At 41.2% G+C, this 15664-nt stretch overlaps 1 protein-coding gene across 1 annotated transcript in view; it reads left to right on the top strand.

Annotated features, from left to right (window-relative positions):
- MTX2 (metaxin 2) overlaps positions 1 to 15664 on the top strand; it is an 802678-nt gene that overhangs the window by 117247 nt on the left and 669767 nt on the right. The window contains exon 2 of the mRNA XM_044075432.1: positions 14586 to 14633. Coding sequence (XP_043931367.1) covers positions 14586 to 14633 — 48 coding nt within the window. The remainder of the gene's footprint in view (positions 1 to 14585; positions 14634 to 15664) is intronic.

The following is a 15664-nucleotide window of genomic DNA, read 5'->3' as shown; positions in this document are numbered from 1 at the left end:
GCCAACACTAAGGGACTCTGGCTAACAAAGTTTGCAGATGACTGCAAACTCGAATCCCCAAATGATGTGGATATCCTACAAAAGGACCTTACAGAAACAGATGCTTGGTGCCAGAGCCATGGGCTCAATGCCAAGAAATGTATAGTTATCCCCTTTGAGAAAAAACATGTACCCATCAATTACCACATAGATGGCAGTACACTAAACACCGAAAATATGATGAGAGACTTAGGGACACAGGTGGACAGTGGTCTCGCCTTCGATAACCACATCGCCACAACAGTCAGGGAATCCTTCTGTGTGGCACACCTCATCACTAAGGGCTTTTCATCCAGAAAAAAGAAGGTCATTGTCCCACTGTACTCCTCCCTCATTAGACCCATTATAGAATACAACGCCCCGTTTGTTATGTACCTCTTAAGACATCTGCAACAACTGGAAAGGCCACAGAAATATCTCACTAAAAGAATCACAGGCCCAAAGCAGATGCCCTATGCTGACCGTCTAAAAAAATCTCCACCTATACTCTTATCGCATATCGTCTACTCAGAGGCGATCTCTGCTTAACATACAAGGCCATGTCAAACGCAGAGCTGTTGGACATGCTACACTTAAAGAAATCCCAATCCCTCAGAGACACACACTCCAGGGATCTAACCCTTGTCATCACAATGAACAAAACATACTGGAGGGATAGGTTTCTGACCCAGAGACTCCCCAGACTCTGGAATAGACTGCCCATACATGTCAAGCAGAGTACCTCTTTGGCTGTCTTCAAAAGGAACCTTGATTATTGGATGGGAGATAGGAAATTCACCATGGGGATCATGTCAGTTGCCCTGCTAGACAGGGGTCCAGGGAAGTAAATACTGTGAGAAGAAATAGCCAGGGAATTGTTATGGCTAGGCGTGTATAGGCCCTAGGGCCGATAATCTAGTACCAACCTATGAACCTAAGTGATAAACTGGTTTTGGTAGTTACCTTCCTCAGTACATCTAGTCAATACATGAAAGTAAAGGATTTAAATAGTACATTATAAAAGCATAAAATATTTATTTATTTATTTATTTAACATTTGTTAACCTGGAAAGTCCGACTTGGAACAAAGCCAATTTTCAACGGAGGCCCAGGGAGAAACGCTCCAGATGTATGTCTTTTATGCATGAAGTAGTAAAAATACAAAATTATGAAATTTCATGATGTAAAAAAATTCTTGGTGATAATAACTGGAACAAATATATATTTTTGCATATCCTGAGAGAAAGTAAAACCAAAAATGACAAACTATCCTCCTAACATAAAATGTGCCCCCAAACCAGACATATATATGTGTTAAGTATAATCCCTAAATGAATAAAAGCAAATAAATATTATATTGTTTTAGACCAGATGAAAAAAGACCACCAAACCTAATTATCCATTGACTGTCTGTCTGTCTTTTTTTTCTTTGATAAAACATGAGACCATCCCATCTTGTTTGGGCCAGTGCTGACTGATTTATCAATACCAGTAAAAAAAAAAAACAGATAAAAAAACACTTGAATGTGTATGTGCATGTTTGTAAATTGCATTGTTAATTTTCCTTTACCTGATCTCACTTAAAATGTTTGGCTTAAATATGTGCAATGTCTTTCCAAATTAAAAGGCCCAATCTGTTAAATATGGCACAGTGGTAGTTGTGGAAGTACTACTCATCTGTTGCTGGTTCTGTTTCTGAATGTATGACAGCTTTTGGTAGAGACGAGTGAAGAGATGACATATTGAGTAGTATGACAAAGAACAGAAATGGAAGAAATGAACACACTTCAGCTGCTGCAGTTCTTAAGCTGGAAGAGTATAGACGGGGGGCTTGAAGGGATGCTTTGGGAGTGAATCATATTTGCAGATAGCTGTTGTATAGTTGGGTGAGATGAGAGAAGCTGGTAAAGTAGCTAAATGGAGAAGGAGAGGGCAGGTATTTCAAAGCCTGAAAAAAAGTTAAGAAATGTAGGTTGTCCAGGGCAATTAAGAGCTGAGTGGGATGCGTGCATTAGGAGTGGAAGGAATGTGCTGGGTGGAGGAAATAGTAGACTTTGTAAATGCTGCTACACTTAATCAAACTGACCTCTTGCTCAGCAGAGGAGTTAATCTTCTTGATATTCTCTTCACATATATTTCCTCCGATTATACCACCTTCTCCCTAAAAATCTGCTTTGCAACCCCTAAACTAAAGCCTTACGGTGGAACTGCCACACTAACCTTGTAGGAAAATGAAAAATTCCTGGCCATCACTAAAGGATGTCTGTTTTATCACTGGAAGAGTGATTTAAAGCTAGAATGTTAGCCTCTCAAACCTTTTACAGGAAATGAAAGGTAAGCTGTGAACTTTGCTTTGCAACTAGTTTAAAAGCAACCATAAGGTTTTCATCAGCTATATTAGGAAACTTGTAAGTAACCTACAATTCTGTACTTAACTTATTTTCAGTTGTACCTCCTTTTCTGACCCCAACGACATTGCTGCATGATTGTGGACAAAATTCTCTTCTAATCACTCCACTCACCATCTTTCTGCCCCCCCCCCCCCCCAATCTCTCCTTCTGAGATCAGTTTAGGGCAGGTCTCTATGTCACTTTCCAGAATTAAAAAATAGAACCATCAAAACATGCCTGGAAAGTATTCCACAACTTGTCAGTCAGCTCTTCAGCCTGAGTCTTCCCATCTATTATATCCCTGAGGTGTGGAGAATGGCAGTTGTGATGCCCTTACATAAAGGTGATCCCTGTACTAACCATGGGAATTATAGGCCTAGTAGTCTCACTAGCACTATTTGGAAGGCTATAGAACATATTATAGCTGAATAAATAATGATACTCAAAAAATGTAAAAGTCCAATATACCAGTGAAATAAAACTCCGCGTGATCAGACCACAATCTTCTTTAATAAACACAAATAAAATTCAGTAGATTCAGCGCTATCGTCTGCTGCAAGCAGACTTCATCAGAATAGTGAATACACAGTGCCTCTCGTTTTTATATTTTTGTTTTAAAACAATTTACAAAGTAATTGTTAAAACTGATTAGTTAATTGAACCTGTAATTGGAACAATTAATGACACAAGTACACCATAAATGAATTTCTTCCTTATATGGTCGTACCACAAAGAACAGGAAATGTATGTAAGCAAAAATCTTTAAAGTGCATATATTCAAAATACTGTGCATTCTGCTATCAGATTTTTTCTTTTCTTTCCCATACAAAGCAAGTTAATGCACAAATTAAATTGATTACACACTTTTCTTGTTTCCATATGTAATATATAATAGTGTAAATGTATAGATATAAATACATTTCCTGTTCTTTGTGGTACGACCATATAAGGAAGAAATTCATTTATGGTGTACTTGTGTCACTGTGTATTCACTATTCTGATGAAGTCTGCTTGCAGCAGACGATAGCGCTGAATCTACTGAATTTTATTTGTGTTTATTAAAGAAGATTGTGGTCTGATCACGCAGAGTTTTATTTCACTGAATAAATAATGATGTTTGTGACCTTGTATTTCTGTTTACACACCAGTTTGGCTTTGTAAAAGACAAATCAAGCTTGCTGAACATGGTAGAATTCTTTGAAAAGGTTACTCAGGTCATTAATATGGGGTATACAGTCCACACCGCTTATCTGGACCAAGACATTTGACACTTATCACCTATGCAGGGATTGACAAACTATCCCAACTGAACATTAACTCATACATAATTTGGTGGATTGGTAACTGGTAAAGGTGGAGTGATTTGCTCTTGTGAGAACAGTGTCATCAGTAGTGGCCTATGTTGTTCTGCCATGGGTCCCTTCCTCTTTGATGTTAATTTCTGTGACTTAAAACTGATATGAAAAGACTAATGCTAACCAAGTTTGATGATGGTTACAAACTGGGGTTGGTTATCAGATTTCATTCTTATACTCAAATTCTCCAGCAAGGGCTGGACCAAACAAATGCTTAGTATATTAATCATGGGCTTACCTTAAAAACCAAGAAATGAAACACAGTTTCCTGTGGTAAATGTAGCATCACTACTGCTTATCATATAGGTAGTATTCCACTTAAGTTTGTCACAGTAATCAGGGACTTTGGTACATATGCTCATAATAGTCTCTTGTTTGACCGCCATGTCTCTGTGCTGGTTATAAATCCTTATATCATGCACATCCTACTCTTTGTAGTATCTCTTCAAGGTTTAAAGGAGTTCCATTCCCACTTTATTTATCCCTTATTTGGCCTGTCTTTGAATTTCATTCACCCTTTGGCATGTATTTCGCCAAGTACCTAAACCAGCTCAGTATCTCTTCACCAGAAAGATCACATGTCTTAGCACCCTTAACCACTCTGGTAGACTGAAAGCCCCATCCCTCTAATCAGTGTCATACAGACTCCAGATGTGTGATCTCTGCTTAGCTTTATGTGCTTTGAATGACCCTGTACTCTTTGAACTCCTTCACCTAACTTGAACCAGTGGTAAAACAAGCACCCATTCTGGAGTATTAAACCTGTACTACCACATCAAGAACACCAGATGGCATGACAGATACCTTACCCAATGTATACCCTGTCTCTGGAATAGGCTGCCTTTATGTCAGAGTACTTCCTTGGACGGCTGGGTGAGTGAGCAGAGGTATTCACTGGGGATATGTGGAGAAGTCTCCCACAGTATTGGATAATGTTGCTGAGCTTCTTTATGGTCTTCTCTGGCCATAAGCATAGTAAAACAAGCAAAAAAAAAAGTGAGCATTTGTATTGTGTTTACTGATGGTCAATTTATCTAATGGCTGGAGTAGACTTTAATGGCATTGCTTTGTGGCTGAGGATATACATATTACAGACTGTATTGCAGTTAGATGGGCGGGAATGAATGGGTTCATTGGATATCATTTGAACAAAGTGATGAACAGTATGGAACCAGACTGACTTTGTTGTTGGTCAACTTTTATACTTCGTTAGACAGTAAGGAGTTTCCCAATTGTGTTGACTGGGTATGCCCAGTGAGATGAGACTGGAATTAATTATTTGCAAACCTACTCAGCCATACTGAGGGCTACATTTTGACAAGTTGACACCATATACATACTAAATCTAGAGCACTTGATAATAGTTTTCAATCTTACTCACAAACACTGGCTAATCTGCAATGTATGTACTGTACCTGTGTACTATGTATGTATTCTACCTATGTTCCAAATTTTATTTGTACACCACAAATCTATGAAATACCTTTATTTTTAAAATTAATATTTTTTTGTTTGTTCTCTCCACTGTAACTATTTATGTGTCGCATACCACTGTAAAAACATGTCTCTTGTAATGTGTGTGTATGCTGATCATGTCTAAATAACTAAATGTGTCTGTAATTTTTCTTTGTGGAGCTTTTCTTCCCGGGCCTCTGCTGAAATAGGGACTTTTCGGTTCAGTCAGACACCCCCGGTTAACAAATGTAAAATAAAAATAAATAAAGTTGTGTCAAAAGTTTTGGCAAGACTGACAAATGTAACTGACACAAGAGGTCTTTGTTCCCCTCTACTCGACACTTAGACCCATTATAGAGTACAACGCCCCTTTTGGAATGTACCTCACAAGACATCTGCAGCAGCTGGAAAGATCACAGAAGTACCTCACAAAGAGGATTACTGGTCTCAAACAGATGCCCTACACTGACCGTCTCAAAAAACTCCAGCTTTACTCCATAGCATATCGTTACTCCAAGGTGATCTCTGCCTAACATATAAAGCTATGTCAAACCCAGAGCTGTTGGACATGCTGCACCTAAAGAAATCCCAATCCCTCTGAGCTACACACTCTAGTGACCTAAACCTTGTCACCACAATAAACAGGACATGCTGGAGGGATAGATTCCTGTCCCAGGGACTTCCCATACTCTGGAACAAGCTACCCATCTATGTCAAGCAAAGTTCCTCATTAACACTCTTCAAGAAAAATCTTGATGAGTAGATGGGAAATAGGAAATACACCCTGGGGATCACTTCTGTGACTCTGCTCGACAGGGGCACAGGAAAATAACTTTCTTGGGTGGCATAAGCCAGGGAACCTTGTTGGCTAGGCTTACTTAGGCTCTTCGGCCAATAGCCTAGTATCTACCTATGAACATGTGGCAGACATAAACACAACACCAGGATCTGTGCTATCCTGGTTTGCAGTCTTGTGGCAGAGTAGAGAGACTGTCATGTAATGAAATAAAATGTAAACTGGAATAAAATGATACAGAGGAAAGGGCAAGTTGGAATAGGACTGGAATATTTTGCTCATTGGTGATGTAGATGAAATCTGGTATAGCTTTTACTTTTACTAGAGCTATTTTCACATTTTGGTTTTAGATTCAGATAACTGTCTAGCTTCTTCTCAACTGGGTCAGTTGTGCCACATCCTGATCTGAATCTGAACTGTTCACCTCCCATCTTACATTCTGCTGCTCTGTGTATACGTTTATCAGTCACCTTCTCCAGAATTTTCATGCAGTGTGACAGGAGTTTAATACCTCTGTACTGCCCACAGTTGAGGATGTCCCCTTTGTTCTTGTACACTGGCACAAGTATGCTTATTCTCCAGTCATCTGGGATACGCCTTTCTCTCCACACTACTATGGATACCCTCAGGAGCCATTTCTCCCCTATATCTCACCCAGCATCTTTATTGTATCTGTTGTGACCTTATCTGAGCTTACTGCTTTCTCTGACTTCATTTTCCTTGGTGCTACTCTTCCTTCTTCTAGGGTGGTTTCCTCCTCTTCTCCCATTATAGACTGTGTCTGGGGCAATACAGCTTCTGTGGGGTCTTCTTCATTTAGAAGCAACTGGAAGTACTCCTTCCATCTACCTTTGATGTCCTGGAGGCTGGCAGGTTGCTGCTGGCATCCCTTATGAAGGGTGTCTGACTATGTTTATCTTTCTGTCTTTGCCTTGCAACCTGATATAGTTTCTTTGTGCCACCTGCTGTGTCACTTTCCAGAAGCTGGTAGAGTGCCTCTGATGCCCTTTTCTTTGCTGTTGTAACTCCTTTCTTAGCTTCTTTGTTTGGCCTAACCAGTATTCCTTCCTAACCTGGCCCTTTTTTTCTTCCTCCCACTTTTTCCTGGACTTCTGCATTCCACCACCAGCTTTACTTACATACCTTATTTCCATACCTGGCTCGGCCACATATCTGTTCTGTAGTCCTCACACATGCTGTTTTGAGGTACTGCCATTCTTCTTGGGGTGCTAGAGCCAGAACGAACACCTTGAATTGTTGCACTTTCTCTCCATTCAACTTCCAGGTCTTCAGCTTGGTCTCTGTTGACCTTAGAGCCTTCTCTGACCTCTGCTTGCACCAGACTGTGGCAACCAGTTGTTTATGCTGAGGGCCAACTGTTTCACTGGGAATGACTTTGCGATTACCGATTCTACCCTAGTGCCCTTTCCTTACTAGGAAGAAGTCTACCTTAGTTGCAGGGTGGCCACTCTTATTTGTGATCTTTTGACTTTCTTTTTTCTGAACCACAGAAGAGTAGAATGGCCTGTCCTTTATTCCTGTTGCCCCACCCATGTGGACCCAGGCAGTCCTCCTATCCTGTTCTGTCTGTTCCGAAATGTGCATTCAAGTCACCCACTATCAACACCTATTCATGTTGTCCTGCTTTATTTAGTAGGCCCTACAACTCCCATATGAATGCACTCTTCCACACTGTCACAACCCTGCTGTGGAGCATATGCTGAGATTATGAGTACTGACCTATCATTACACTGGAGTCTGACTGCTATGAGTCTGTCACTAATTCTGATGACATCCCTCACTAACTTCTGAAGCCTGTCTATTACCACAGATGTTCTTCGTGTTTCACTGTTGCAGTCATTTCATTTGGGTAATCTGCTGGCAGGTTGCCCTCAGTCGGCCTGAATTCCAAAGTCTTGGGTCCTGTGTCGATTGCTGTCTCCTCTTCCATGATGTCAGGTCGTCAGGGGTATAAAACATGCAACCAATGCCATTTTCTTTAGTCTTTCTTGCCGCACGGTGCCCGAAGCAGAAGCATTTCGCAAGTGCTGGTCGGCCAACTACTGAAATGTTCGAGTTTGAGTTTCAGAACCAAAGTCTTCACTAAAGCTAAGTACCCTGTTGGGGAAACTTTTTTCTTGCTTTTTACCGATGTCAGAAAAAGTTAATAATTGTATTACTTGTGGGAAGCAAATACCTCATAAGGATTTCCATTTATACTGTATTCCTTGCCTAGGCCCTGATCATAATGTGCCTGGCTGTCTGTTTTGTGCTAGATTTAACCAACACACTATTAAGTGTCGGTATATTTTTGCATCAGAGTATTTCGGAAACAGATTTAACTACCCAGAAATGTCGTCGGATAGCAATCTGACTACCGGAGTACATAAAAAACGCAAAGAAAAGGACAGAGTAAGGCAGTTGAGATCCAAAACCGATGACTAAGCTTCACCTAAGCCAGTCGCCGGTTCGCCGGTACTCAGTGAGGCTACCTTTGAGTCGCAGGCCTCTACCGACACCCATGTGGAGTCCAGCATGCCGCAAGATACTCAAGGTATTGGACCAACAGCTGTATCTCCCTTGGATGGGTCCGGAGCTGCTGAGCAGGCACTGGCTTCTGAGGGTGTATTCAGACCTCAACATTTGTATATCAAACCGACGACAGCTGCAAAACCAAAGACAAAAGCAACTTCTAAAACTAAAAAAAATGACGCATGAGCCACGTGCACAGGCCTCTATGCCTAAAAAACAGATGATCAAAATGGCTGAAGACCTTATTACCTTGATCAGGGGCACCCATCCCCCTCCTGATAAGAGACCTAGGCAAGACACTGATTATGAATCTTCAGATCAGGTTTCTATTTCTTCTGATTCCTCTTCTGATCAGAAATTATCTATACCTCCCTATGAGGATTCTGATGCTGAGGAGTCTATTCCATCTGCATCTCCTCCTGAGGATTATTAATTTGGAGAAACCTTGCATACTTTGAGGGAGCATTTTCACTGGGAGAGTCAAGACTTCTCAGAATCAAAAAAGAGGCTCAGGGATTTCCTTCTTCTCCCTCAGCACAGGCCTTTAGCCATTCCCCCTGTTCTAGACATTGTGGATGATGTGTTTTTGGAGTCAAGCTTGTCCCCAGACTCCTTACCTCCAGCTCCCAGTAAGCCTGACAGATAATACAGGGTCCCTGACTCGCATAAATTTTTATTTAGGAAACCCTGCTGCTGATCCTGAAACTATTTCACAGGGTCCAAAGGGAGTTAAGGCCTCAACAGCAAAAAATCCTATCCCCTCTGACAGAGATTCAAGGGCACTGGACAGATGGGGGAAAAAAGGTTTATACATCTGCAACTTTGGCAATCAGGGCCTTAAACTGTCAATTTCATATGCTTAAGTACCAAAAATATGTTATGGGATTGCTAAAACAGAAAATGATGTTGATTTCAGAATGTGTGGAAACTAAAGAATTGCAGGAATTATTGCATGCAGCTGAACAAGTTGGAAAGCATACTTTGCAATGTGGTTTTGATTCCTTAGAGGCCTCCTGCAGGTCCGCAGTTACTGGATCTGTGATTAGGAGGCATGCCTGGTTAAAGGAACAAAATTTGCCTGATCATGTTAAAGCTAAATTGCTAGATGCACCTTTACAGCATGATTCTCTGTTTGGTATTAAGGCAGGAGAGGTTTTAAAGAAAATGGAAGACAAAGCTAAGTCTATGCAAACTGTTAAAGACTTCTTACAAGTGCAGCCACCAAGATTCAGTAGACACTGGCTTACCAAAAATTGGTCCTTTCCTGTGTCAGACAGAGCTCAAAGGGGCAAATCCAGACGCCCTAAGGGTTCCAGATACCAGGCACAAGATTCATACAGGTCAAAGCAATGGGTCGCTTTCACCTCCAAATCTGGAGGAGATAAAGCGCAAACCTACAGAAAGCAATCCCAATGACTTCCTTCTGCCTACACCAAGCATTTATCTTTTGGCAGCACCCATAGGGGGAAAATTAGCTCTTTTTGCTCAAAATTGGCAGTTAATAACCCAGGACAAGTGGGTACTAAACATCGTATCACAGGGATACAGATTCCATTTCCACACTCTGCCAATGGCAAATGGTTGGCCAGATCTGCCAAAAAATCAATGGGCAGAGGGTTACGTCCCTCATGGATATGGGGGCCATTCAGACAGTACCAGAACAGGAAAAAGGACAAGGTTTTTACTCAAGACTGTTCTTGGTACCCAGAAAGGACAAGGCCTGGCGGCCAATACTGGATCTATCGATTTTGAACACATACCTGGACATTCCAAAATTCAAAATGCTGACTTTGCAGCAGCTTCTGCCCATGCTGGGCAGGAATGCTTAGCTGTTGACCTTAGACCTAAAAGAGGCATACTTGCATGTCCCAATAAGACAATCTTGCAGAAGATACCTCAGATTCAAGGCTGGCTTAATGCATTACCGATTCTCTGCACTGCCATTTGGCTTATCTACTGCACCCAGGGTCTTTACAAAGTGCCTGGCACCAGTAATTGCATTTTGCAGACAAAGAAGTATACAAATATATCCTTACTTGGACGACTGTCTCATTCAAGCAGAGAACAAGGACACTCTTCTTAAACACCTGGCATTTGTAAAAAGGCTTCTAATATGCCTAGGGTACACCATAAACGAAAAGAAATCACAACTGGCACCCTCTCAAAAGATAACATTCCTGGGTGCAAGCTTGAATACAACTGCCCAGATGGCTTACCTCACGCCAGACAAGCAAAGGCAACTGACTACTTACTTCAAACTGATGGCAACAAAAACCCAGTCTTCTGCAAGACAAATTCTGCAGGCTCTGGGCTTCATGGCATCCTGCATACTACTGATTCCATATGCAAGACTGCATATGAGGAAACTTCAATGTTACCTAAAAGTTTATGGAGTCAACATTCTCACAGTCTGGAAACAATGATTCCTCTCATTCCCTGCCTGCAACAGGACTTTCTGTGGTAGGCAAAGGCATGTCACCAAAACATGGGACGGCCATTCACTCTACCCCCTGCCAGCCAAACCATAACAACAGACGCATCAGATTATGCCTTGGGGGCCCACATGGCAGGAAGATGCATTCAGGGCATATGGTCGCCAAAACAAATGCATCTGCATATCAACCAGAAAGAGATGCTAGCTGTTCAAAATGCCCTAACAGCCTTCAACCTACCAAATACATCTTCAAGCTCAATTCCTGCCAGGAAAGCAAAGCACTCTGGCAGATGATTTAAGCAGAAACCTTATGGACCCTCACATGTGGAAACTAAATCCACAAGTCTTCAGCATGATAACAGAGAAATGGGGGAGCCCAGACATAGATCTATTTGCCTCTCCTCAAAATTATCAGTTGAAAAGATTCTGCACAAGGACTTATCACAGACAAGCATGGAAAGTAGACGCCCTATCCTTCAGTTGGAAAAACCTATCAGTTTACGCCTTTCCTCCTCTGCCTCTTCTCCCCAAGGTCCTCCTAAAAGTCAGACAAGAGAAACCAAAGATGATACTAATTGCCCCGGACTGGCCCCGCCAATACTGGTACCCAATCCTAAGGAACTTGTCTCAATACCCAGCTTGGACCTTGCCTCAAAGACCACAACTACTGTCCTAGCAAAACAATCGGATACTGCACAATCAACTACAGACTCTGAACCTGGCAGCATGGCTGATCATGTAGTCATACAAATAACATCTCTCAGTAAAGCTGTGATGGATGTCATTTTGGAAGCCAGAAGGCCTAGTACTAGAAAATCTTATGCTGACAAATGGAAGAGATTCTGTGCTTGGAATCGAGCACAAGGAACTGATAGAGCAGAAACAAATATTCCTCAGATATTGCAATACTTAACTGAGATGCTTGACAAAGGCCTATCTTTCTCATCAATTAAAATCCATGCTTCTGCCATTTTGGCTCATTACAGTACAGAGCCACCAATCTTTTCTCATCCTTTACTAAAGCAGTATCTTAGAGGAGCCAAACATTTAAGGCCTCCTAGAAGATCAGCATTGCCTGCATGGGACCTCACTTGTGTGTTGGAAAAACTCACCCTGCCTCCATTTGAACCAGCTGCTACCACTGATATAAAGTTCTTATCATGGAAAACAGCTCTGCTACTCGCTATTACTTCAGCAACAAGAGTTTCAAAGCTACAGGCCCTCATGGCTATAGAGCCTTTTATCATATTTTACCCAGACCGGGTATCTCTTAGGACAAATCCTACTTTTATGCCTAAGGTGGTTTCCAATGTGGTTCTTAACCAAACAATTCAACTGCCAACCTTTTATCCAAATCCGCAGAACAAGGGGGAGAGAATTCTGCATTCCTTGGACATACACAGACAACTAAGATTCTACTTAAGCAGGATTAAAGCTCTAAGAAAAACTGAGCAATTATTAGTGACATATGCTGCAGGATCAGAGGGCAAGGCTATTTCAAAGCAGACAATTTCAAAGTGGATTAGCCACTGCATCCGTTTCTGCTACTTACTCCATGGTAAACCTGTGCCCAAGGGCATTAGGTCTCATTCCACCAGAGCCGCAGCTACTTCAGCAGCCTTTCTAAGGGGAGTACCAACCAAAGACATTCTAGAGGCTGCTATTTGGAGTTCTGTTCACACCTTTACAAAGCATTATCATTTGCCTCTTTACTCTAAATCCAGAGCAGGCTTTGCCACTGCAGTTTTGCAGGGCCTTGTAGCCACTCCTAATGCTATTTAGCTCCAGCCCCCCAACCATAGCTTTGGGATTCTACCCAAATGTAATGACTACAACATGAAACACGAAGAACATAGTACAGTTGCGTACACTTACCATAAATGTAGATGTTCGAGTGTATTCACTGTTGCAGTCCAGGTTACCCTCCCTCCATCCCCCTGTCATTCTGGAGTTTATCTTTCCTTCTGTATCCTCTACAACCTATGTGGTGTATTTGCTTGTAGATGAAGGTAAAGTTTATATTGATGCATGCGTATGTATATATATATATATATATATATATATATATATACACACACACATATTTTTTGCTACCTTTTTGGGGGCACCTGAAATCGGGGGCAAGAAAAACTAAAGAAAATGGCGTTGGCTGCATGTTTTATACCCCTGACGACCTGACATCATGGAAGAGGAGACAGCAACCGACGCAGGACCCAAGACTGTGGTATTCAGGCCGACTGAGGGCAACCTGCCAGCAGATTACCCAAATGTAATGACTGCAACAGTGAATACACTCGAACATCTACATTTATGGTAAGTGTACACAACTGTACTTTCTAACACCATTTCTAGCTTGTCCTTCTCCTGAGCAGTAGACTCTGGATCCCAAGCCAAGTAGCTTTGGTGCACTGCCCTACCATCTTGTCTCTTGGATACATAAGATGTTCAGCCTCCTCTGTACCATCATGTCATCCACTTCCAAGCTCGTCCTGTCAATGAACCTGCATTGCATGTAGCAATTCTCAGTTCGTGTTTGGCAGATTGATTGGTTTTCCATCCAGCTTTCATGGTGGTGAAAAGAAATGCATGGGTTTCAGAGGTAATAAATGGTGACAAAGTGGGCAGATGTGTTGGTTGTGGAATATTGAATTGTGGAAAGCTTGCTGCAGCAGGACATTGTGATATAAAGGATTCATTTATTTTGAATGTAGGAATAAGGGAGTACTGACATTTTTTGGAATTTGCATTTGGCCTGGCTCATGGTCGGAAAGGGTCTCAGGACCACTTTCTTTACCTTGATCCTTTGAGTTTCAAAATGGAAGTAGTAAGCCATATATGAATCACCTCACCTTTCAGTATGTAGGAGAGTCCCACAATTTTTGAGAGCTCCACATTGCATGCATAGCATGGGTAGAGGCAAGGATTTCTTCAGAGATCCATGCAGAGAGTTCCTGGACGCATGTTTTGTTTTAGCTATATACCTTGATGCTTTTTTCTTCAGTATTACCCACCACAAACCCCAGCCCTAATTTTGTGCGTTTATGTCACAGATATTTGCTTCCTGTACTACAAATGTGCCAGCACATACTGAAATGCATTTAAATAACATTTTACACACTTTCTGCATGCAGGGAGGGTAGACTTTCCTTAAAAATAAAACCTTCACTGTTATTGGCAGAATATGTTCTCACTGCGTCTGTTACCCTTTTTTTCTCGCTTGTGCTGTAGCTACCATACACTGTTGCTGTGAACATGAACTGCAGGTTGGATGCTTCATCAGATGTGTATTAAAAGCTGAGAAACACTGTAGTGAAGCTTAATTTAGCTGGTGGCAGGTGATAAATAATGGGTTAACCATCAGTTGGATTAATTTATTTTATTTTTGTTGCATTTTGCTACCTTTGCTGCTTTGTAAGTTATGTGAAACCGTTGCTTTATTTTTTTAACTAACTTTGAATACGGTACCAAACATAACACTTAGGAAATTCAAGCTCATCATAGAGGTTTTTGAAAAGTGAATAACTTCAATTATTCATAAGCATTTTCCTGCTTCTGCTTTGGTAGTTGCTCTCCGGCTTAATTATGCATTTCTTTTGTTTCCACAGCTGCAGAACCATGGCCTGAAAATGCAACACTGTATCAGCCATTGAAGGGTATGTATTGTTTGCTGTCATAAGAGAGTGAAGTTCTCTCAAAAAAATATATATATAACATCCAGTATAAAGATAAACTTACAACAGTTGGCAGTGTGAGGAGGGCATTGTTTACCTGCTAAACGGTTTAAGTTAAGCATTCATCTTCAGTATACACTAGTTATTTGTGGTGTGCAAGATCTTTGGTTTATTATTGACCCATTATATTGGCTGCTGTAGGCAGAATGAAATGATGTGGTTGCAGGTATTCTTGGCAGATTTACTGTACTAACAGCTGAGGCAGCAGATTTCTTAAGTCTTAGAGTAAAGTGGGCTCTCGGTGAAAAAGAAAAAAAAACGTTAAAATGCATAGGCTAGGATGGTTCAGGCTCCCTTTAGCAGCTCTTCATATATCATCAGATCACATTATGGCCCCCATTTGGGGCGCAGCAGCCTGCTACAGTTGTCAGAGGACTGCAAAGTAATGAAGACTAATAGGCAGCAGCCTGAGTCTTCTAACCATGGAATTTTTATTGCAGTGAACTTGTCATCTTTCTTTTGTGTGACAGACTGAGACATGGTTTGTAATATTAACTGCAAGGAGGTTTTATTTAATACTCCACATTCTTCGTTTAAGGGGGTTAAGAAAGTAATTCTTGAACCGGCTTTTGGATGGGGAATGCAGTGTAGACATTTGTTATCTCAGGTGCAACAGCTGTACAGAAAATGTGTATTTCTCTATAAGCAGGCAAGTAATTGTTCAGTCTTATAAGCTTCAGTTAGAATTAGACCTCTAACAATGCCTTAATGAGCTGCAGTTACCTAAATGATACTAATATGTGCTCTGCTGGACTACAAGTATTTATTAAAAAAAGTGTGTGTATATGTTTACATGTACCAGATTAAACTAAATCGCATACTTCCCTGTGCCACTACCATTTCAAAATGTGTAACTGTCGTAGTAGCTGACATGATTGATATGGTGTGACATGGGGGGGGGTCTTGGGTAACTGGGAGAGTTAATTATCTTTCATTCTGTAATAATTCATGCT

The sequence above is a fragment of the Protopterus annectens genome, chromosome 6.part1 (genome assembly GCF_019279795.1).
Source record: "Protopterus annectens isolate FY-2018-M chromosome 6.part1, PAN1.0, whole genome shotgun sequence".
Classification (NCBI taxonomy): Eukaryota; Metazoa; Chordata; order Ceratodontiformes; family Protopteridae; genus Protopterus; species Protopterus annectens.
This window is presented reverse-complemented; position numbering and strand designations above follow the sequence as displayed.